The sequence below is a fragment of the Buteo buteo genome, chromosome Z (genome assembly GCF_964188355.1).
Source record: "Buteo buteo chromosome Z, bButBut1.hap1.1, whole genome shotgun sequence".
In the NCBI taxonomy this organism is placed as follows: Eukaryota; Metazoa; Chordata; class Aves; order Accipitriformes; family Accipitridae; genus Buteo; species Buteo buteo.
Window position 1 is genome coordinate 15,097,724 of NC_134204.1, and position 24,831 is coordinate 15,122,554.

General features: G+C 39.5%; 1 protein-coding gene across 7 annotated transcripts in view; it reads left to right on the forward strand.

Annotated features, from left to right (window-relative positions):
- Positions 1-24,831, forward strand: part of LOC142027529 (oncostatin-M-specific receptor subunit beta-like) — a 37,533-nt gene that overhangs the window by 4,201 nt on the left and 8,501 nt on the right. For 3 of the 7 annotated variants that reach the window (XM_075021887.1, XM_075021885.1, XM_075021892.1), the window contains exons 3-15: positions 2,080-2,423; positions 3,085-3,181; positions 6,636-6,799; positions 9,499-9,658; positions 11,194-11,472; positions 12,095-12,224; positions 13,633-13,790; positions 15,891-16,027; positions 17,338-17,497; positions 21,709-21,785; positions 22,211-22,427; positions 23,035-23,217; positions 24,396-24,497. In XM_075021887.1, coding sequence (XP_074877988.1) covers positions 3,109-3,181; positions 6,636-6,799; positions 9,499-9,658; positions 11,194-11,472; positions 12,095-12,224; positions 13,633-13,790; positions 15,891-16,027; positions 17,338-17,497; positions 21,709-21,785; positions 22,211-22,427; positions 23,035-23,217; positions 24,396-24,497 — 1,840 coding nt within the window. In that variant the 5' untranslated portion in view covers positions 2,080-2,423; positions 3,085-3,108. The remainder of the gene's footprint in view (positions 1-2,079; positions 2,424-3,084; positions 3,182-6,635; positions 6,800-9,498; positions 9,659-11,193; positions 11,473-12,094; positions 12,225-13,632; positions 13,791-15,890; positions 16,028-17,337; positions 17,498-21,708; positions 21,786-22,210; positions 22,428-23,034; positions 23,218-24,395; positions 24,498-24,831) is intronic. The other 4 variants (XM_075021890.1, XM_075021889.1, XM_075021888.1 and 1 more) reach the window with 3 other exon arrangements.

Consider the following 24,831-nt stretch of genomic DNA (forward strand, 5'->3'; position numbering starts at 1 on the left):
TGGTGACAAAACATGACTTCTCTTAGGCTTAAAAAAAGAGTCAGCAGTGATTCATTCTCAGATGAAGAACTGTGCCATACTAGTGCGGTATTCATATCTTTTCAGATTGGCAAATCTAAACCAAGCTATTCACCAGAACAATGGCCATGATTGTCACTTCTCTTGTGGCATTTGGTAATTGCTTCCTATTTCTCAGAGGTAGTACTTTGCCTCTTTCAGGGTGATGAATTATTTAGATGTCTAAAAACCTTCCCTGGCTTCCTGTCTTCATTCCCTTTGTTGTTCAATTATTTGCACTTTTGGCAAGGTCATAGATAATCTATTATCATCATGTTGGGTTTTTTTAAAATGAAATTGATAATGTATTTTGTGCAACTGTTTTGAATCTCTTTTAATCTTTGTAACCAAGACACAGATTATTAAATGATGGTTTTATAAAGTACTTAATTATTGATAATGCAGAATAAGTGCTTGACATTAGTTGGTAGTAATTACTGTATGTGATTAATTTGATAGTCATAGGCAGAAGTTTCTGCATAAAGATGATTTAAGTCATATATTAAGGACTGTATTTCTTTTTTCTTGACTGGTGTTGCATTTATTTAAATTTACTTCATATTTTCTTTTGTTAGAGAATTCAAGAACTTTTCCCATGAAAAATGGTTTGATACAGTTGTGATACATATTATCACAATTTACTATACAGCATTAAACTAGATTATTAACATACTGAATAGTTGAAAGGCATTGTAGCTGTCCAAACCATGTTTATATTCTGATGGTCATTTATTATATTACACTGCCCTTTAGTAGCATATGGCATTTGTACTATGCATCCATAAAAGTGATCTAGGCTGTGTCATTAGTGAACTGACAGTGTAAATGACTGGAGAGAGATACTTAAATTAGACATTTGTTTAAATACAATATTTGAGAATGCCTCTTAAGAGCAAAAAAGAGTTTGGATTTGTTTTCCATATAGGAATTAATTTAAACAAATAGTCTAATATGTCATGACTTCCACAATACTTTGCCGCTATATTTAATGTTGGATTTAAGTGCTATGTAACAAATAGGGCAAATAGCTTTCTGTCCAACCCCAGAGATGTTTACAAAATCAGGAGATCAGGAGTCCCATGGGGCGAGGTTTTCATCGTGGTGATATAGTTAAGTCAGGAGTCATGCCACTGAACCTAACTGACGACCCTTGTATTAAATTGGTCTTAGAGCAGAGAGTCAATTCCCTTGACCTTAAAGGCAGTTTTATTTTCACTTTTTTCCTGAAAGAGGGCATGCAAGATTTGGATGTGTGTATCAATATTCATTTCATATAATTCAAAAGAATAACAATCTACTGAAGAGTTACTAGAAGTTTTAACACAATCTGCCTTGGAAAGACTTCCTTTTGTGTCACTTACTTCCTACTCACTGGTCTATAACAAAGAGCCATTCTATTGTGTTTATTCCAGAAAAAAACATATCAAATTATTTTTCCTTTCAGATATTAAATTTGATCAGGTGATAAAAAAAGTCTAAACTTAGAAAATCCATAAAGAAGCACATTTCCCTAAGTCAGTGCTTGGAACAGTCTATTATTTGCTTGTGAATTAGGCCTAGGTTGTCAAAAATATTTAGATTCTTTAGTGTTGTCCAAATACTTTTGAGGATATTGGTATAATGGCAAGAAAGAACACAGAAACCTATACATCAGGCAAGGCAACACTTACCTTTTAAATATGGGGACCTCCATGTTAAGCATTTGTGCTCACAAGGAAAAAGTTGGGGCACACTGCAGCAAGGGTGCTTGTGGGCGTTGAGCCCTGGGTTGCAGTGCTGCATGCATTTTCCATGTGACCTTTAGAAATGTGGAAAAAAAAAAAAAAAAAGGTCGAAATCTTTTCTTTTGATCCTTTGGAGAAATTCAGAGCTTCTCAAAACCAATGAATCTAAGGCAGGGTCATTAAACTTAAGTGTATGTAGCTCTGAGGTATTAAAATTGGAGGTTTTGTGCTGGGAAGAAGTTGTGGAGTGAATTCCTGGCCCTTCTGAAATCAGTAAATGTCCTGTCCTTGGCTTTAGTGGGGACAGAAGGTCATCCTGGTTATCTGTCCTGCTGAGCAGTTTCAACTTCTATTATGGAAGCAGCGGTTGAAGACTCTCTTTATCAGTATTCTACACAGCTCCAGAAACGTAAAAAGTGGAAACTGAAAGTTAAAGATAGCTGTATCCATAGTCCTGTTCCTGTTGTTTGGACTCCTGTACCCTCTGTGCCTGGGTGCTTTTAACCACACTGCTGCTGAATGTTTACCTCTCCCTTCTACACAGGTGAGTTTGCAGGTGATTCATGCCTTGTGAGATCTGACATACGATCAGTCCCCCCAGGACTGGGCTGTGCAAGTCACGGAGTTTCATCCTGTGACAATGTGAGTGTAAAAGCTATAACAGGAATGCTAGATAGCTGTGTGGTGCTTGAGATGATGGTCCTCCTAGGAATGGAACTTGCTAATACACTGATACGTGTATTTCAACTCCGGTCTAACTAAAGCCCTCCATATAGTGTCCTGGGTGCTGGCAAAGGGGAAGACCATGCTTGCCGAAGTCGGCTGCATTCATCAGTCAGGCTCTAGGTGGAGTAGAAACCACAAGGCCTTTTGCACTTTTCATGCCCTTTTTTTTTTTTTTTTTTTTTTTTTTTTTCCTTGTTAGTATGGATATCTTGTTACTTGTGCAGGAGGAAAGCCAACACATATCAGGACAAACTTTTGTTTTAATATTCCTCAGAAATAAGTGGCGGGAAAACTTTAAAGTTATTGTCTGTTTTATTTGTTTAGGTTAAATTGAACTTATTGAGTGTGGTGTATTTTTCCCTATGCTATAACCAGCTCCTAAAAACAAGAGGGTTTTTTCATTCCTTATCTTTCTTTGTCCATTCTTCCTGAATTTCTCTTAAACTGTCTGGAGTCTGTGTGGTTGGATTTTTATTTATTCATTCTTAAATACAGTAATATTATTTGGACTATTGTCTGGCAAGCATTTCTTGTAAAAAAAACCCAAATAAATAGAAATTTCTTCTTTCCTGGTAAGTCTTGTGCAGGAAAAGCTGGATGAATGATGAAACCCTTCATGGTTCTGGCAGTATTGCTCCTCCTGAGGACTTGCGATGCTACATACTCACAGCAAGGTAAATGTCTGAACATTTGCTTTTTTATTTGGAAACAATCTACAGCAACTGGAGCTTTGGACTTGCTCATTTGTAAGTCTGCTGTGATTAAGCAACATGTTACATGCTTAATCAAATGATTGCCGTTGGTAAGGTGATGAAGCAACTTGTATAATTACCTTTTGTAACTGCATCAGTTTTGCCGTTTTGCAAACTGCCTGTTGAAGAGATAACTTGCAATGATGTGAAGCCCGAGTGTATTTATTTATCTTCTCCCCCTCTGTCTCATATGTTTTTGGTCTGTACTCTGTCATCTTCAAATAATTTATTTCCTCTTTGACAACTTTTATGCTTTTCTACCTCTTCCCTTCACCTTCTCTTTTTTGTTTGTCTCACCTATGAAAACTTTAGAACTTCTGTTTGCTCTTTTCTGATTGTGCCACAAGATTCCAGGATCAGATTTTTATTTCTTACACTTCACATGTGTATCCAATACAACGAAAAAAAGTAAATATGCATATTTGGAGGCAAAAAGTTGACTATAACTTTCCAGAAGTCTGTGTATTATAAGGTAAAAGTACTGCTTGTGCACTTGCTGCTGGCAATAACATTGGGCATGACTCCATTAAAAGAAAAAAAAAGGAATTAATATTTTTAATGGACTTCTTGTGACCACCATTAAGAAGGCAGAACTTATCAGACTATAGTCTGCATTATAGAAGTTGTATTGCTTTCATTAAGTTGGTGAAGGAGGGAGACGGGTGGGTTTATTTTATTTTATATAAATGTAGTTGTTATCATGCTGAAGAGGATAATATATCTGTTTCAGACTTTTTTGCCTCTCTTCAACTTTGAAATTCGTATGTTCACATTCCATTCACCCAAGGTGCTGGTTCCTCAGCGTTACCAATGCCCCTAAAGTAGCAAAACTTTGTAATGCAGGCAAGTCCAAACAGTTATTGCATTACAATAACTTGGTCACTTGTTTTCACATGCAGCTGTTCAGGAATAAAATCAGTCTCTGTTGTTAATCATAAAGCTATTCATATGGTCTTGAGTTAGCCTTCAAGTTAAAACAAGTCTTAAGACGCCTTGATTATTTAACTTTGCTAGGAGGGGAAGATTATAACTGTGAATGCTACAAATCCTTCTACATGTGTAAATTATACTAAAAAAGTCTTTAAGTCCCACATTGTAACTCAGGGGTCTTCAAGATCTTGGATATATCCTTAACTATATTATTTCTTCTGTTCGTTTGGTACTGTGTATAAGCCCTGACTGGTGATCTAGACTGTCTTATGTCAGGCTCCAAGGAACAAAACTGTGTGAGGTCTGAAGTGATATGTCATCTAACTAAAAGGAGATAGTGGAGGGACACTCGTACAGATGGAGAAAAAACAGAAACTAATGAGACCTTTGGGGTTTTTGTCAAGTTATTTAAATGTGGCAGGTGAAAATACTCTCCATGGTGAGAAAAGGGATGAGATTTGATTGCATTTACCTTACAGAAGACACTAATGCTGTCAAATTCTGCTTTCATGTAATTTATACGTTCATCTTTTTCCAGTAATTATATATTAAGGCTGCAGTAAGAATTGATCAAAGGCAGTGTGCATATATGTGTGTGTGTACTTCTTCCTGAAAAACTTTTTCAGGATACCACAATCCTGTTTCTGAGACCAAGCATTTGAACAATTAAACCTTAATTTCTCCCTCCAAGTATATCCGAAGAAGCCTATGCCAATAGTTTCCTCTAGATTGAAAGCATACGGTTTCCATTTTGCTTTGACTTCCACTACTTTTCAAAATGGAATGAATTAAAATATACCAACAGAGTCTGTAGATGATTTGCAAAAGAGAAACAATCCTTTCTTTCAGCAGTTTTTTATAAGTTATTACTGATGGTACAATATTTACTTTCTTCCATTTATTCTTTATAGGCTGGACTTGTATAAACAACTAAGCTGTGTCAGTGTCTGTATTCTTGTAATTAATAAATATGCTTATAAAGTATTATCTGCTTCCTTTGATCAGGGATTGTTATAACTGCTGCTTCTCTTGAGCCTTTACTTTCCTACAGTTAATGTAAAGATCCATATGTAGGGAAACTGCTGTGCAGAAGTTAGTGCAGAGCAGGCACCACAAGATAAACTGCAAAATGGCTTGGATATCTGACTGCTGCCAGAAGCATCTACCAAAATGTAGATTCTCAAACTAAATTTCCTGAATTTAGTGTTATTTTGTGTTTCTGCCAGTAATATTCTGTAAAAATCTCAGATAATCATTGGGTCAGTGGGTGAAGCACATCCGTGAGAAATGTCTGGAGGTGGCATTTTTGTGAGAAGGAGATGCTGAGGTCTTTCAGTTCAGCATATGTCCCTGAGGACTGTGGCTGTAGTGAGGCAGGAATGCCCAGAATGAGTTCTGGTTTTGTTTTCTGTGTCCTGGTCAGTATAAGCATTCTGACTGTGTCATTTGTTATAAGGAGAAGCATGTTGGAAAGCAACTGTGGCAAAAGAAAAATCCTAGTTACTTGGCCGTTTCAGTTCCCTGACTTCATTATCAAACAGATTAAGTTTAGGGGGTTTTTTTTGTTGTTTGTTTATTTTTCAGGAAGGAGAGAAGATACAGATCCGTGAGCACCATATTTCATCTCTTCCAAGAGTTAGGTTTTTGGGGGAGGGGTGACAGAGAAAACATCTAAAAAGGGGGACCATTCATAGGGTGATCTGTAGTTTTCAGCAGGCTAGTCTTCTTAAGGAGCCTTTCCTTTCCTGACGCCAAAAGGGACTTCAGTCTGACTTTTAAACTTTATTTTATTCTGAGAATTAACTTCAGACCCACAAAAGGATGGAGGTGCCATTATAACTAGATGTCTAATTCCAGTAGAAGAATCCACAACCCTGACTAAAGTACCTAAGTAATGTGTAGAGCAACCAGGAATGTGCCTAATACTAGCCTACCTTCTGAGCTAGCTACTGGAGGGAAACTCTTAACCTATCCTGTTCAAATACTTAATTTGCATTAACTAATTTAATCTTTTTTAGGTCAGAGAGCAAAATTGAGCCTAGATTTTCTGTCCTAATGATAAGAAAGCTTGCTGGGGGTTGGGATTTCTTGGGTTTCAGTCCCTGTTAATACATTATGTTGTCCCTCTTCATAAGACTATAGGGATGGATCAATATTCCCATAAAGTAGCTAGTAAATTGAGGGCATAAAGAAAGTAAATAGCATACCCAATGTCATGGTGGGGGGCTATTGAGTAGATTCAGGAACCTCATTCTAGCCTGCTGATGCCTTAAGATGAAAGATTATCTTTGCTTTCGATATCAACAGCATGGGTCTTGATCACTTTCTTTCTTTTTTTCCTTCAGAACTGGTGTGGAACCTATCTTACCTCTAACCACTGTTGTTTCAGATCTGCATTGTAACGCAGCTGAATGTTAATATTTTTGTGTCCTTTTTGTACTCACAGAATCCATTGTGTTTCCAGTAATGTACCTTAACATTTCCAAGGATTTCGGTCTTCAGCGGCTGCTGGTGGAATGGGATGTTGGCAAGTCAGCGCATGATAGTGAGCTGGCAATGTCTTTTGAAATACAAGTCCGTCAAACACATGAAAATACTACTGTGTGGACAGTAAGTGTATTTTTGAAAAAGGTATATTATTTACAATACAAAGGAAGCTAACAGAAAATCAAATGTTCAGATACATATGCAGATAGCTTTGCTGTATAGGTTTACAACTTACAACATAATATTTACAAAACTGTACTAGAAATACCTCAGTATTTCACTAGGTGCAAGACTTGATGTAATGTTATGCCCAGTTTTTGTGCAAAAAAAATACTGTCTCATATGAAGAAGTAATTTCCACCTGCGCAGAATGTAGATAGGCCTTGCACACCCTTATTGAGGGATTGTGGTGGGCAGACTTAGGACATCTGATTTTGAAGGTCTCTGTTTCCCTTCCAGGGTGCACATCCCTTAAGTGGCCTCCCAGAATCATCCCTTCCCTTCCATTGCTCCTAAAGGCAGTCTTTTCTGTAGCATGATTACTACCTGTCACTGGGGACTAATTGAGCATGAGTCATGTTGCTGCAGGTCCTCTCACCTTATGAACCATACGATAGTCTCAGTGTGAGAGAAGCCTTTTAAGCCCTGTGCTTGGACCTGTTAGCAGTTACCTTATGTCCACCTCTTCCAGTTAAGTAAGAAGTAGTGATGTCTCTTTTGCAAAGTCCCTATCCTGCTAGTTTTCCTTAACGGCTAAATCAGCCAAATTTTCTAAAGAGGTGGAGATCACCCAAATCGTAGGCTTAGGCCTGCCTCTGATGTTTTCCCCAGTTTGTGACTTCAGTGTGAGAACTTTTGTTTCCAAAGAAAATTTCCTTTCCTTTGGATCTGACAAAATCTTTTGGGAGCTAATGCATGGTTTAGGGATATTATAACCTATTATGAGTCATCTGCTGATTGAACTATGGAAAAATATGAAATGCACATGTTAAAAATCAGTCAGACTGGAAAATGGCTCTAGCTCATTTAAAGCTGCTATTTGTGACAAAGCACATAAAGTGGAGAAGGGCTTATTTTTTCTGAAACCAGAAGACAATAAGATGGGCACTGTTAAGAATCACAGCTTACTCTGCTCAGCCAAGTTGGTACTATTTTTTCTCCGAGTTTGAAGAACCACATCTTCACTGCAGATGAGATCTATGCAGTTCAGAAGATTTTGACCACTTTGATACATGGGGTAGGATTTTTAACACCCCATGACTAGATCTAACCCTGAAATCAGAAACTGAGTACATATAGCTACAAACAATTAAGTGGGGTTTTTGGGAGTATCCTTCCAACAAACTCTTACTAACTTGCTGGAAAAGAGAAAGAGCTTTTCAAATCCAAGGATGTAGTCTGTTCTGTTACTCATAATAAACATGACAAGGAAAACAAATAGGGTATTTTGGATGTCACTACCACAGAGCAATGTGTTTGCTTCTGTGTTTTTCTGAAGAATCTGTACCGATAAAGAAACTCTGTGAGTCTGCTCATACCAAAGCATGGACAGTCTATGTAACTTCCAAAGCAGTGACTACATTCCTCAGTGCTGTAACTGAGAAATTACATTGTAAACTGATTGCAGAGTTTTTCTCAGAGTGGTGGTATTATGAAAGTGCAGGTGTTGCTGATGGAAAGAGGTAATGGAGAGCAGTTCTGTACTTGTCAGTGTGAGCCAGGGCTCTGGTACAGCTCACACAAGCAGCACAGATCTATAGGCTGAGAATCTGGTTTGGTTGCTTTAAGAAGTACCGAAATATATATTGTGTTCTAAAATGTATTCATAATTACAGGTGATTAATAGAATTTTTTGAGCCATTTTTTTCCTGCTTCTTACAGGCTCTCATGTAAGGGGAGATTCACAGCTGGGGTACATTTTCATCTGTCTGTCTGTCTGACTACATGGTACCCTGGTTAGTTTGAGTTGCTGTGCTGTGTATTGGTGCAGGTCATTCAATGCCCCGGTGGGCCTTAGTAGTACATGCTGAAGGAAATTTGTAGGATATCTTCTCTTAGAGAGCAGCAGAACATTTTATATTTTTTGCTGTTTGTCTGCATTTATATAATTCAATATAAAAATAGTTGCCAAATTACAGAGCATTTAGCTCTCATGATTTTTGAACTCCATTTTACATTTTAGGCTGTCCTTCTGTTACTTTCATGGAGCTCTAGCAGTTTTGGACGTATTTTTTCATGTTTCTTAGATGTGCGTATTACAGCAGTCAATCATTTTGGGGAAATCAGCAGATATGTTCCTACTCTGCCTGCCACTGATGGTGGTACTGACCTCAGATCCTGTGCCTTAGAACTACAATGAGATATCACCTGCATAAATCTTTACTGGCCAGTGCAGATTCCTGCTGTAATTCAGAGCCAGGGATATGTAACGTGGAGCATTAGACAAGGTGCACTTGCAGGCAGCAGCATCTGTTTATGCTATTACTTATGTAACAGCAGGCACAAATAACCCACTAAAAGTCTCTGAGAGTGAATCAATTTCATGAGAAGCAGGGCCTGACTCACAACTCTGTTCTCAGAATCAAGTAGTCTTGCCAGCACATCAGTCACTCCCTCACTGCTAGTACAGATTTGTAAGCAGTTACTTCACCTACTAGTTACTTAGTGCTAGATCATGTGTAGCAAGTGGGATTTTAGAGTTTCATTTTTCAAGAGCATTTTCGTCCTTTGAGCTTTCTCTCTCTCACACTGCTTTTGATTGTACTTCCAAAGTGTTTACACATAGCTGTGTTTTCAATACTTTGCCTTACTGGCCTTTGTAGGAGTTTCATAATGTCACACTTGACAAATCAGGAAAGCCTCTTCATTGGATGTGGGATTCAGATTTACCTTTGGAGTGTATGTCTCACTCAGTGAGAATCAGGAGCAAAGCAGAAGCATCAAAAATCTGGAGTCAGTGGAGTTTGTGGGAGACTGTCCCAGGTAAGCAAAACAAAATTTTTCAATATTGGTTTTATTTTTTCCAGTACAAAGCTAGATTGTAATTCTCTGGTGACTGTAACAGTGAAGTCCAATTCAGGAGAGGTGGCATCAAGTCAGGAATCCATTTTGAACTCTTATCTCTAAGCTCTAACCAACTTTTTTTTTTCTTTTGCTGGCAATAATAGCAATGCTTCAGCCATTGTTTTAATTACAGGCTATCCTCCTCAGCTAGCAGACAAAAAGTTTCAAAACTTTTCTTGCTCATATATTAAAAAAATGCAGTACATAGAGTGGCATGGGATCTTGGATAGGCTCTAGCATAGACTATCAGAAGGTCAGATGCAGCCCTGGCCCAGACTGGAGGCAAGAAGAGGAAGTGCATAGCTCTGGCTACATCATTTGATGCATATGTTGCTGTTGTCTGGGGTTCAAAGCGTTGATTAGTATTAAAGAAGCAGAGAGAGAGGAGCAAGTCAGCTCCATATGTCACTTGGAATAAACTTCTGTGAATTATATGAGAGTAAACAGGGAGAGAACCAATAACATAATTAATGATATCACAAACGCCCTTTTTTCAGGTTACAATGTCTTACTAGAACAGTTTGGTTTCCAGAGAATTTGGTTTAAACAAAATACATCACTGCTTGAGAAAAAAAGGCTATAGTGATTTTGTAAAGAAACACTATTCTTGTTTGGAGCAGCAAGGGCTTTTATTTATGGGAAACATCATGGGTAGTAGAAGCATCACAGGTCTGCATGCTTGGATTGTGGCACATAAATTGCCCATCTCCATCACATTGTATAATGGGAAATAGGATGCAAGACTCCCTTTTCTTTCTCACTAACCTCCATCTTGGAGATTTTATTTTTTCAACTGAAGTTGGATATACTATTTTTTTGTCACAAACTGATCCTGCATTACAGATCTGATTTAGAGCTTTCTGAGAGACAGTGCGTCTAGACTTCATCAGATTTTTGGATCAGATTCTTGAGAGTAGATTTTTATCTCCAACCTGTGCAAAAGCCTGTAAGTCACTTAAATCCCACTAAGTTTTGCTTCCAGCAAGGAGTCCAACATTGAAAATATAGGAGTCTCATTCCAAGTTGAGTATCCTCTTACTGATGTCATTCATTGAATGTTGACTCTTCTTAGCTGAGCTCTGCATGAGCTTCAGAACATGATGTTTTTCTAGCCCCCTGCTCATAATCTTCAAGAGCCTGTTCATAGGTGCAGGAGGTACTGTTCATCTGTACAGGCAGTTCTTAACGTACCCTCTTTGTTTTACCTAAGTGAAAGTGGTTTTCGTCTCTTAGGTAGTTCGTTGGACTACATCATATGTTTATGGGTTTAAGAGAAATACAGGTATGATTACATGTGAAGTTGATCTCTGTAGGGGGAAGAATACTAAGTAGAAGTCCATGAATGGATAATATAATATTAACAGATTCTTGTATAAATGCTCAGTTATGTGTTCTGGTTGAAGGCTGCTGCCATGAGCAGATTTTGAAATAGTTTATTATGTATTGATTTGCAGGCCTGGACACTTCAAATAACAGTGGACCACAAATCTTTCCAAATGAAAAAATTGTAGAGGAAGGCTCTGACATCACTTTTTGTTGCATTGGAAGGAAAGGTCAAATCATTAAGGAATTTTTTCTAGTCCCAGCTGTTCATGTTTCCAGTCACACAAACAGTCAAGTTGGACTTCTCACGGTGAAAAATGTGGCACATCAAGTGCCTCACATCAGTGTCTACTGTCAGGAGTCTTGCAATGAAGAGCAATGCTATGATCATGCAATTTTCTTTGTGGGTAGTAAGTGAATGCTTTATTACAGTTATATTTTCCTGTTGTTATTAAGCCAAGAATGGTTGTGGGGAACAGAGGGAGGAAAAAAAACCCCTTGCTGTAAGTTGTCATTATCCTGTCATGTCCAGCTGAACTCTGTTTACTGTCTGACTTCAGATCTGTACACTTGTATATAGAAAGCGTTAAAGAATAACATTAAATATGTTCAGATTAATCTCATTAATTAATCCTAGTACAGGTGACTGATTTTTAAATATACCTACCCATTTAGGAGTTCAGCTTCATTGTCTGTGCGCATCTGGTAAAAACTCAGCACAGACCCCCTTTCGAAGGCTAGTAGCAATTTTTACAGATAGAAAACAGTACAGATTAAATTAATGGATATATCAATATAACAAAAAAAATAATAACATACAGAAGTGTTTGGATTGCAATTAAATTATGGTGTTATCCTGATTTACCCTGCAGAGTGGTCATTGAATAAGTATAATTGAAATAACAACATCTGTAGTAAACCAGACTTCGTACATATCCATTATTTCTAGTTTGTTAATATAGTAAAAAGGTTGATGACTTTTGCCTTGACTGCCATGCTGTTGGTGTTTTTTTGGTTATTCCTTCTGACAAGAACCACCTGATACACCTAATGATTTTTCCTGCCAAACTCAAGACATGAGAATAGTAACATGTACTTGGAGCCAAGGAGGAGACACCCATCTTTATGGACGTCATTCACCAAAATACACCTTGTCTGAAGAGTATGTCTCCTTATTGTTATGTTAACTCTGGCCTGTGCTGTACAGAACAGTCACGTTCTTTCCTTTAAGATCTGTGGAAGTGTTTCTTATCCTTGTTGCAATCAGCTGCCTTCCTCTTTCCAGCTCACTGATCAGCTTATTTAACAAAGTTTGAGCAGTGCAGAAATGCTCTGAATTAGGCTACTTATAACAAAGTTGCGGCTCCATCAGACCAGGTTCTGCTTGATCAAGCTTGTTCTAACCTTTCTTTTGGGGTAATTTGTTTGGATATCTTTCAGTAGATATGAAGACAGCATGCAATCACAACAGATAACTTAAAAGTACAATGTAATTATTTGGTAACACACATAACATATAATTAGGACTTAATTAGCTGGTAGGCTGAATATTAGTTTGTTCACAATCCATTGACACTAATGCTGACTCGAAGTGATGATTCCCAGCTAACTCTGTTAGCCTAATTAGCCTCCCTATTTTTTTTTCTTTAGGATTTTACAACTTTACATGCTGGTGTTTTCCTTCTTGACTCCTTGAGCTACTGACAGTCCTATATCAAAAATCCTACTTCTGTCTATAATTTCTTTGTTTTTTTTTTTTGTTTTGGGGGGGTGGGGTTGGGGGCAGTTGGTTGGTAGGGTTTTTTGGTTGGTTTTTGTTGATGTTTGTTGGGGTTTTTTTGTTTGTTTGTTTGTTTGGGTTTTTTGTAAAATCTTTCTGCAGACTTTTTCTCAGCTCTTTCTTAGCAGTCTGAGTCAAGGTTACACAGCTGTGGCATACGAGACCTGGCCCTTGGCTCCTTGCTACAGAGGTATCTAAATGAAGAGGAGAGGGACTTTACAGCAGGGCCTGCAGAGAAAGGGGAACTCATAAAGCAGGACAGATACCTCATCATCACAACAAACATTCATCAAAAGATCTCAGCAGAAGGCTGGTCATCATTGCATATACTTTCATGGTTTCTGCATCATTCACTTCCATTGAGATATTATGATGGTTTAAAAATGGAAGGTTAGAGGATGCACTTGAAATTACTGCTTCATTTAAAAGCATAATGGCAGACATCTGAATGGTTTAATTCTTGGCAAATAAGTCCCTAGTTCAGAATTTCCATGAGGAAATCACTAAAGCAATTCAGCTGTATCTTAAAAGGATAGCAATTTAGCTGTATCTTAAAAGGCTGAAGTAAACTTAGACTTTGAAGAAAACATTCTTCTAATTGTAAGAATACCTACCGTACTTCAGGGTAGCGGAAAGAACTGGGTGGCTTCCTATAGTCCCACTCAGCCTTATTTTTGATGGTCCTGTATTCTTGTTGGGCATCAAAAATTGCAATACCTATATCGATTGTACATTATGGAAAAATGTCTTTCTCTTTTTTTCCCCCCCTTCGCCCCACCTTCTTTGATAGGTTTTCCCAAAAAACGGTTCCGTGCACAGTAAGTTGTTCTGAGCAGTGCTCGTGTTCTTGGGATATAGGCCAGCAAAGGATCTGTAATATCACAGTGACTGTGGAAAACCCACTGGGAAAGAAAACTGCCACGGATGTTTTTAATGTAACTCACAGAAGTAAGGTCTTTTCTATGTCTTTGTTGAGTTTTTTTTTTGTTGCAGGTCTTGTCCTCCTTCTGATCTTAATATTTGAGTGCTGTAGTTTAAAGCATGGAAGTGGTTGGTTTTTATTTTCACAGTTTTTATTAATTATCTGTCCCTGTGCTATAGCTATGTGCTGTCTCTTCAGTTTCAGCTTTGCAAAATTGTGTTAATGGTAGAAAACAGCTTCACTCCAAAGGTCAGATTTGGTTACTGAAATGACCCCTTAATGCTTCAAAATCTGCTGCTTTGCTGAAGCTGGTTCCTAGCATAGGAAGCAATATGATACAAGGACATAAAATGGGGAGTTCAAGAAAAATATCTATGTAGGTTACTTGGGAATTCAGTTCTTTCTCCAAAATATTATTGCTGATGTTATTGTCTTTCCAAAATAAAATGGAGTTGCACATTTTGAAAAGTGGGTAAATAAAATTACTAACACCTCTCCAAATGAGAAGCAATACAGGTGTAAGCAGCTATTGCCAGGAAAGAGGTGATAGTGCTAACTTGTCTTGGTGCTAATGTGGGACAGTAACATCTGCTGTGCTACTGTAAGGGAAGAAGAGTAGTTCATCATCAGTGAAATAAAGCAGGTTATTCTGTGAGCGGTAACTGATGGCTGATTTTCTGTCTTCCCTATTAGTTGTGTCCTTTATCACATTGTGCCCCAGGTCCTGTAAGTTCCTACCTACTCCTGCCTCAAAACGCCTGGGTATTTCACATGTCTCCAGCAGTATTTCCAGTTCTCCTTGTGTCCTCTAGCTTCACCACATCCACCTCAGTGTTCCTAAGGTCCTGTGGCTGCCTTGCCTGTTTGAAGAAGCAGGAGGCAACATGTGCTTTTCTTAGTTCTGAAGCTGACAGGTTGATGGACAGGGAGGCTGCTGGTGTAACTGCTGCATTGTGGCAGCACTTCCTTCCTCAGAGGCACTGATTACAGTTTTGCTAGCCATGCTTTTTCATATGACTTGTAGGAACATACATTAAATGCCTGTCTGTTAAATTTGTTTCAGAGAGGCATGAGAGTTCTAAAAGTTGATTACTTGATTGTTTGGGGGTGGAAGACATAGAGCAGGAAGAAAGTGGAGGAGTAAACTGACAGATTGTAGTGAAACAACACAGTATTATAAACTAAGTTTTCATGGGAAATCAGACTAAAATAGGTTACATTCAATGTGCTAAATACATTAATGTTTTACTACAATTTTCTTTTCCAATTCTAGTGATTGTTACTAGTTAAAGAAATGATATATAGTATTTATGATGAGTTAACCTTTTAAATAGTGATTGCTGTAAAGTCCCTTTATGTTTTCTCTGATCCTGGACGTATTTACAGCAGAATTTTCCTTACTTAAAGGATGTCAGCATGTAAAGGAAAACTGAAGTCCATTGTTCCCAATTCTGCATGTGGTAGCTGGGACCTTCGTATCAAACACAAGTTCCTTTGAGTCTGGAAATTATAATTCATGGTACTTGAAGTTCCAGGATAATGGCCAAAGCTGTAAACATACTACTCACTTGCATTGCCATGTCTTATTCCTTACAATTGGACTGATAACATGGGACAGTTTGAGATCTGCTGCTCTCACTGAATACTGCTTACATAGCAGTAAAGGATCTCAGAAATCTTTTGGAAGGAGTAGCATTGGCACTGTTTGCCAGAGGGTGACTACTGGCAGAAGTCAGTGTAAGAGTTGTGAATAAAATTTCTGGTGAAGAGGCTGGATTCTGGGGTGCAGAAATGTGGTAAATGTTACTCACCATGCTACATCAGAAACTCCACCAGGCCCAGGATTAGAGAATTTTACTGGATTTGCAATAAAAGTCTCTGACTTTCTTTTGTTCATGATGTTCTAAAATATTTCCAACTTGGCACAAGGGTATTTTTTAATCTTGCACAACATTTACTTACATTTACATTCTGAAATGAATTTTTACTAATTTATATCTGCTTCTCCTAGACTGGCAGAAAAATATGTATTTTTTTTTTCATTTACTACTCAGCTAAAATACCTTCAAATACTTTTGCATGTATTTTATGTTTTACAAGAGCTAACTTGGATTTTCCATTCACAGTTTATCCTGCTGCACCTTTCCAGCTGTGGGAAGAATGCACAGATACAGAAATCACATTATATTGGGAACATCGAAACAAAGGAATTGAACTGTTTTGTCAGACTGAAGTGTTCCAACCTGATGGGCAAGTAGAACTGGTATGAAATCTGAATTTCATAAACAAAACCATAGCAAATATCTCTTTGATCTGAGATTAAAAAACAATTTCCCAGCACTATGAATACACTCTAAATCTTGTGAGTATGTTGATGTGTCTTTTTCTGGATTTGTTTGCTCCCAAGCTCTACAGTCATGATGTGGTCCCTGTGGGCAGCCATTGCTGGCAGTAATTCACACTCCCAACAGTTCCTGTACTGCTGGCCAAAGTGTACAGTGTGACTGGTCTGTGTATGTGGCTCTGTCCTCTGCTGGATGGATTCTGAGATTTGTTGAAGTAAATGAAAATACTTATGGGCCTTATAATTGCTGTTAGCTATTGCTAATTTTAATTTGTCATATTTTTATTACTCATATCGTCTTACACACAAATGGTGGAGAGGTGTGTTGAAGGTTTTTTTATGTTAGTCCAGGAGCTTTCTGTGTGCTATTGACTGTGCTATTGACTGTACTTGATGGTAGTGTGTCTGGTTTCTAGTGAGAGAACCCCAGAACAGCTTTTCTTCCCATCCTCTTCCATCTCCTTGAAGATTATTTGAGTAGACTCCTTGTCTTGTTCCATCTCTTTCACAAACTGCTGACTGAGGCTGACTGACTCGTTGCATATGTACTGTGGTTTCTGTGTAGCCCTTTTCTTAGGAAGGCAGCTTGCCTCTAGCATATTAAAAAGGCATTATGAAGATCAGGATCAAGCTGCGTTCTGTCTTAAGTATTGCTCAAGACCTGTTAGATCAAATGGCTGCCGCAGCTGACCATTGCAGGAGACAGTTTGGAGGCGAGGCTTAAAAGCATGCTCACTTTTTGACTCTAACCAGAACTCAGCCAGTCTTTTAGGAGGGACTAGGGGAAAAGGTTGGGGATAAAATGGAAAGAAAAGGTAGCTGTAGATGCTGTGCTTTGATCTGGAACAGCATCCTACTTACATGAAGTGAGTAAGAGACCCAGGCTCTGTGAGGATAAGATCTCAGCAGATTCCCTCCTTGATGTAAGGAATAGTCATCTGACAGGTTGTGAGTGACTCCTACTGAGACAGTTGCACAGAGAAGGTTTGCAGACCTCTTTTTGGATCTCCCAGTCTTTTGATTTTGTGCATATTGTTGGGTTTGGGTTTTTTTTGGGGGGGGGCGGGGAGGGGCAGGGGTTGACTATTGTTCCATGATTATCTTTTCCAAGTCAAGCTTAACTGGCTATTGTAGGATCTAGAGGAAGAACTAGAACTATTTTTTCAGACTAAAACTTTTGCTAATGAAGCTGAACTGGGCTCTGACTGTTATGTTTTTCTGTCTTGCAGCATAATAGTTCAGATGCGCAACTCCATTCTGGTGGCACCACCCTGAGTGGACTGCAGCCATACACTGAATACACAGCTAGAGTACACTGTGGGGCAGCTAAGCATTTCTGGAGGTGGAGTGAATGGAGCGAAGCCCTAACCGTCAGAACAAAGGAAGCAAGTATGTCCAGCTGTTGTGGTTTAAGCCCAGCCAGCAACTAAGCACCACGCAGCCACTCACTCACTCCCCCCCATCCAGTGGGATGGGGGAGAAAATAGGGAAAAAGAAGTAAAACTTGTGGGTTGAGATAAGAATGGTTTAATAGAACAGAAAAGAAGAAATTAACAATGATAATGATAACGCTAATAAAATGACAACAGTAGTAATAAAAGGATTGGAATGTACAAATGATGCGCAGGGCAATTGCTCACCACCTGTCGACCAACACCCAGCCAGTCCCTGAGCGGCGATTCCCTGCTCCCACTTCCCCGTTCCTATACTAGATGGGACGTCCCATGGTATGGAATACCCCTTTGGCCAGTTTGGGTCAGGTGCCCTGGCTGTGTCCTGTGCCAACTTCTTGTGCCCCTCCAGCTTTCTCGCTGGCTGGGCATGAGAAGCTGAAAAATCCTTGACTTTAGACTAAACACTCCTGAGCAACAACTGAAAACATCAGTGTTATCCACATTCTTCTCATACTGAAGTCAAAACATAGCACCTTACCAGCTACTAGGAAGACAGTTAACTCTATCCCAGCTGAAACCAGGACAGTATCCACCTCTTATTCTATACCATTGACGTCATGCTCAGTTCCCATACCTTTAGTTACATCCTGATCAATCATCATCACCTTTCCATCCCTTTGAGACATATGAACAATGAGAAATATATATATATATATATATATATGTATACACACACAGAGATATCATTCCTTTAGTTCATGGGTTATGTTCATAAAAAGTTTGTTGAGTTCATTTAGTTTCCGACTCTGGGCTCCATCTGTCATACCAGTCTGTCTGGGCAGGAGGGATGGTGCAAAGTCCTCTCAGTCGGTAGAGCAGAATTGGGCTTCAGTGTGGTGTGACGAGCAGATGACATTTGATGCAGCAGGAGGATGGTGTGCACTGTTGGATTGTTGCATGCTGGAGTCAGTTCTGGTTCCATCACTACTGCGCTTTGCTCAGTTTTATCACAGTTCTTTCTTGCTTGATCTAAGTGATTCTTACTATAGTACTATGGATATAGCATATAACAATTATAGTAATGATAACATACAGTAGCAGGGTTATATAGCAACTAATATCATACAGTTTAATTCTGGCTATTCTCACCTAAAATCAAATCCCCTTGAGGCACACATCGGACTTCTCCATCTTTTCGCATCACCCACCAAGTGCACCCAGGCCCTTGAGCAAAAGCAATCCCACGAATGGGTTTACCTTTGCCTGAGGCAGGAGTAACCCAGACTGTTTTCCCTAACATGTTTTTCATGTGCACTACAGGGACTTTATCTCCTTCTGCAGTATGTAAAAATTCTGATTGGGCAGGGCCACTCTGATTGGCTGATCCTCTGGTGTTGACTAACCAGGTGGCTTTTGCTAAATGTGTATCCTAATGTTTGAAAGTTCCGCCCCCCATTGTTTTCAATGTAGCTTTTAACAGTCCATTGTATCACTCAACTTCCCCAGAGGCTGGTGCATGATAGGGGATATGATACACCCACTCAATGCTGTGCTCTTTGGCCCAGGTGTCTATGAGGTTGTTTTGGAAATGAGTCCTGTTGTCTGACTCAGTTCTTTCTGGGGTGCCATGTCACCACAAGACCTACTTCTCAAGGCCCAGGATAGTGTTCTGGGCAGTGACATGGGGTACAGAATTATGTTTCCAGCCATCCGGTGGTTGCTTCCACCATTGTCAGCACATAGCGCTTGCCTTGGCGAGTTTGTGGGAGTGTGATATAGTCAATCTGCCAGGCTTCCCCGAATTTATATTTCAACCACCGCCCTCCATATCACAGGGGCTTTAACCGCTTGGCTTGCTTAATTGCAGCACATGTTTCACATTCATGGATAACCTGCGCGATAGTGTCCATGGTCAGGTCCACCCCTCGATCTCGAGCCCATCTATATGTTGCATCTCTTCCCTGATGGCCTGAAGTATCATGGGCCCACAGAGCCATAAATAGCTCACCCTTACGTTGCCAGTCCAGGTCCACCTAAGCCACTTCAATCTTGGCAGCCTGATCCACCTGTTGGTTGTTTCGATGTTCTTCAGTGGCCTGACTCTTGGGTACGTGAGCATCTACATGACGCACTTTTACAACCAGATTCTCTAGCCGGGACGCAATATCTCGCCACAGTGCAGCAGCCCAAATGGGTTTACCTCTGCGCTTCCAGTTGTTCTGCTTCCATTGCTGTAACCACCCCCACAGGGCATTTGCCACCATCCATGAGTCAGTATAGAGATAGAGCACTGGCCACTTTTCTCTTTCAGCAATATCTAACGCTAGCTGGATGGCTTTCACCTCTGCAAACTGACTCTATTCACCTTCTCCTTCAGCAGTTTCTGCAACTTGTTCAGGGGTGAATTTCCAAAACATTGGAGGTGCCCACTTTTCTAAGTACTTGCCCATACTACCTGCCATACCCTGCCACTCATAATTATCCAGCCTTGGGGCAGATCTCTGGATGCTCATCTTAAATAGTTGTTTAACCTTAAACGAGAGCTGAAACACATTCAGAAGCATGCTAATTCCTAGCAGTAGGGCTAGGACCGTGCTAGTCCCAACATCCCAAGAGTATTCAAATTTTTCAAAATTCTCAAACACCATTGTAACTGGACTGAAAGGGAAAGGAGAGGGGAAGAAAGGTACCCCACCCATAGACTGGTTTTCCCAGGAGGAAAGGTAAATGGTATAATTATTAACAGTTTCCCACAGATGGCTCCCGCAGTATAAAGGTGACAATGCTGAGTGCAAATACCAGATTAATCCCACAGCTGATGACTTTATCATACCATAAACCAGTGTTATACAATACATCAAAGCGAAAACCTTAATCCACCTCCCATGGATGATAAGCAGCAGAAGAGGAACTACATACAGCAAGCGAGGTGATACATAACAGAACTTTAAAAACCAGAGCAACAACTCTAAGAACGCATAAATCAACATAATGACCAGCGACTATTAGACCAATATACTGAATGCTTATAACAAAATTGTTTTAACAAGCTCTGGTCAGCTTTGTCGTTATCTCAACCCTTTGTGTCCCACGTTGGGCGCCAAAATGGACTGTCGGGGTTTAACCCCAGCCAGCAACTAAGCACCACACAGCCGCTCACTCACTCCCCCCCATCCAGTGGGATGGGGGAGAAAATAGGGAAAAAGAAGTAAAACTTGTGGATTGAGATAAGAATGGTTTAATAGAACAGAAAAGAAGAAACTAATAATGATAATGATAACGCTAATAAAATGACAACAGTAGTAATAAAAGGATTGGAATGTACAAATGATGCGCAGGGCAATTGCTCACCACCCGTTGACCAACACCCAGCTAGTCCCCGAGTGGTGATTCCCTGCTCCCACTTCCCCGTTCCTATACTAGATGGGACGTCCCATGGTATGGAATACCCCTTTGGCCAGTTTGGGTCAGGTGCCCTGGCTGTGTCCTGTGCCAACTTCTTGTGCCCCTCCAGCTTTCTCGCTGGCTGGGCATGAGAAGCTGAAAAATCCTTGACTTTAGACTAAACACTCCTGAGCAACAACTGAAAACATCAGTGTTATCCACATTCTTCTCATACTGAAGTCAAAACATAGCACCTTACCAGCTACTAGGAAGACAGTTAACTCTATCCCAGCTGAAACCAGGACACCAGCCTATTGAGAAGGAAACCTTGAAGGGTGTTCTTCACTTGCCATCTCTGTTTGCTATTTGTTTCTACTCCTCTGCTGTGTAGCTAAAGCAGAGACCTGTTACATACATAAAAGTAGAAGCAAATTTTAAGAAGGTGGCTTCTTAAACAACTCTCATCCTACCTGCCAGTCTCTGCCATTTCATCCAGTGAAGGCAGTGGGAAATCCAGATGACTGGGAGGATGGACAGACTGAGTTACAGTGTTCTGTGAGGGCTGGAGGAACAGTGCAGAGGTAGGGAACAAGCACCTAGGAACTGCAAGCAAAGAAAGATTATCTAGGGAAATGAACCAGACATTCATTCAGAAAAAGAAATGAAGGGAGGAAGAAGTTACAGGGTAGTGTTTTGGCAAGACCTGGGAATGATGGAGAAAAAGAGGTTTTGGGAGTGGAATTTCTTCAAATGGGAGGAAGCAATTAAACTGTTTATCCTTTCTGCACCTAGAGCATCTTTGTTTTGCTGTATTTTTTGCAGGTCCATCAGGGAAACTGGACATCTGGAGAGAAATTACACCAGTTCTGGGGGGGCGGAATGTGACCTTGTTCTGGAAGGTGAGACATTGGTACAGAAATGGCATCAAAACCCTTCATAAGGAGGTTGGAAACTTCTCCCACGAGCTTTAAAAGTTTGTGTGTGCTTAATAGCAATTCAGTATGAAAATGTCTTCTAAGAATCTAAGACAAATATTATATATAATGTAATTTAGAATGTATGTAGCTGTATGATGGTGTGCTGTCCTGGCATTTCAGACATACACTTCTTTTTTTCCAAGTTTTATAACATGACAAATTCCATTACTAAGATTTCTGCATTTCCGTTTCAACCAGTATATGTATGCATGTATGGAAACAAGTGTTTATATTCTCACAGAAATAATATATCCAATTAGTTATTTAAAGTTCTAAATGCTTCTTTCATATTTTTTTGGCAAAATTTATGAAGTAATTGATGTCTACCCCCATAAATTTTTCCCCAGCAAGCACCAAGCTTTCGAGCAAATGCAAGAAGTATTTCCTATGAAGTAACCTGGGAAAAAGTAGAAGATGGCTCTAAGCCTGACAGCATCTCCTTTTCATCAGTTTACAATAGCACAAGGATTTCTATTGATAACCATTCCTACAGAATCAGTATCATGGCAAAGAACAGTGTTAATTATTCACTTCCTTCAGTATTGATCATCCCGAGAGCTACAGGTAACAGTAGGAGTATTTTCAGTTAGATTTCCGTTATGAGAGTTTCGTTTCTACCTATTTTAAGTGAAGTGATAATTTATCATCTTGGGGGAACAAATTAACCTGGCCTGTTAACTCACATCACTGCTATCTGGAAATTGTTACTGTACTTTATTTTTGTCTACAGGGTGGTAACTGTATGTATGTTAAGCTTAAGTGCCTCCATCCATCCCTTGCAGAGAGTTTCTGCAGAGCAAAACACATTTAGCCTTAAACTAGGGCCTCAGACCTGTGGCAGGTACTGTAAAGTGCAGCCAGTGCCTAGCAGGGAACTCCTGTGTGCGATTAGCTGCTTCTGACTTTCTGTTTGTGACTCCAGGTTTCTGCAGTTCAGTTCTTTTTATGAATATATAGTAATAATTACTGGATGTTTTTTGAGCTGTCAGCTTTCAGCATACAAAGAGATCAGCTTTCAGCATGTTAAAGATGCCATATGTCTGATAGTGAAGGAACGCAACTATTTTATTATTGTTTTAACAGCTTAGCATGGAAACTATATTGATCTTCAATTATGAATCTGAGGTCTTATGTAGGAAAATAACAGACACTATATTTTGTTCATTTGTAGGCACCGAAGAGCTTAAAGAAGAACAGGTTAATGGTACAGATGATGGCATTTTTATTTCCTGGGAGCCCAGACATATATATGACAGTTACATTATCGATTGGTGTAACTTCCCAATGTTGCAGCCCTGTGATTTGCAGTGGAAGAGATTTGGGCCCAACACTTCCAGTGCTCTGATTAACTCAGGTGAAAGCCAAACAATTTTTCTTTCTGATGTCTGTGCAGCAGTCCTTCATGCTGTGGGCATTAATTGAATTTAGGAAACAAATCCTGTGGAATACGGAAGTCTGTGCAGTGGAGGTGTAATTCTGCAAAGGCATGTGGCTTCATGTTTTGCCTAGCAAATGCATTAGACACCACACATGTGCCAGCAGAATTAAGCCTTGAAAGTCAGCATAGTATTTTAGAAAAGTCAGTGTAGTATTTTTAAAAAAAAGTCTTTTGAGTAGCTTGTAGTAACATCTTGAAGGAGGATGGTAAGGTTGATGAAGGAGTTAAAAATATTTTAGCAGGAGAGATGCAAAATGGAGCTCTGCCTTATCTGTAATATGGGTCAGAAAATTAGACTCGGACAATGTAACACCCACTGTGTAGTGAGAGGTTTAGTGCTGTCAGTGTGGCACAAATCATGTGTCTCAGCACCAGTCCTTGCTTAGGACCAGTTGTGTGGTTTTTATCCCAGTGGTGGCCACTAGACCTAAATCCTTTCTGGCTGTGTGGAAGTTGCTCTGATACACTTCCACAGGTACAAGAACATAGCCTTCCTCGAGTCTCCCAAGCTGAGAGTTTACTCTGGAATGAAACATATTTGATCAAAACTTGACTGAATGCATTTCGGTATGCAATAAAGGAACTGCACTTCAATTCATACAAACACATGGGAGCCTGAGTCCTTACTGGAGGAGAGTGTGGTAACACTGGAAAAAATGTTGTCCAGTTCTTGCACTTGGTTAATATGAACCGGAGTGATGTTAATGAGGATAACATGGAATCCTGATGCATGGGTATATGTCTAGATTAAACAGTCCAAAACACGACCTTTGTCTGTGCCAGAAGCAGAAATGAAATTATCTTGCTCTTTGATGCACTTGGAGTCTATTGTGCACTGATCTTGAATACTCTAGGGCAACAAAAATGTATTCCCACCCCTCTATTCTCTCTTTCAGACAGAATAAATGTTCAATTCGCATTATGCACACTAAGAATTGGTTTACCCTGTGTCTCCTTCAGTTGCTTTAATAGCACAACAGCACACAAAGATGATTTCTAATGGATTACAGACCTCTGTAGAAAGCAGTTAAGTAAAAGCAAAACCAAAAGACAAGCCATAACCTACTTTTGTAATCAGTTCCACTATTTTCTAGCTGCTTTTGTTCCGGGGGTGAGATACAACTTCCACGTCTATGGATCTGTTGCTAATACAGCCTCCTTACTGGAGAAGAAGACTGGTTATCTCAGGGAGCTACGTAAGTTGGCAACATATTTAGGGTTTGTGTATTTGCTAAATTAACCTGTCAAACAGAATTCCACAGCCTTCCTCCTGCAACTAGCTAAAAATGTTATATCTGCTGTGTTGTTTCTATATCATCAGTGAAGCATTTAAAAGTTGTACAACAACGTACATGATCCTACATCAAGGATATTTGACTAGTTCAGTGACCAGGTAGAGTCTATGTCAATTAGAACAGCTAAACAAAGCTGTGATTAGCAATCACTGCTTTGTGTATAATGTGGAGTATGTGAAGGCTCTGTGAAGTTGACAGTTTGTGTGGAGCACTTTGGCTTTGTTCAGCTTTTAAA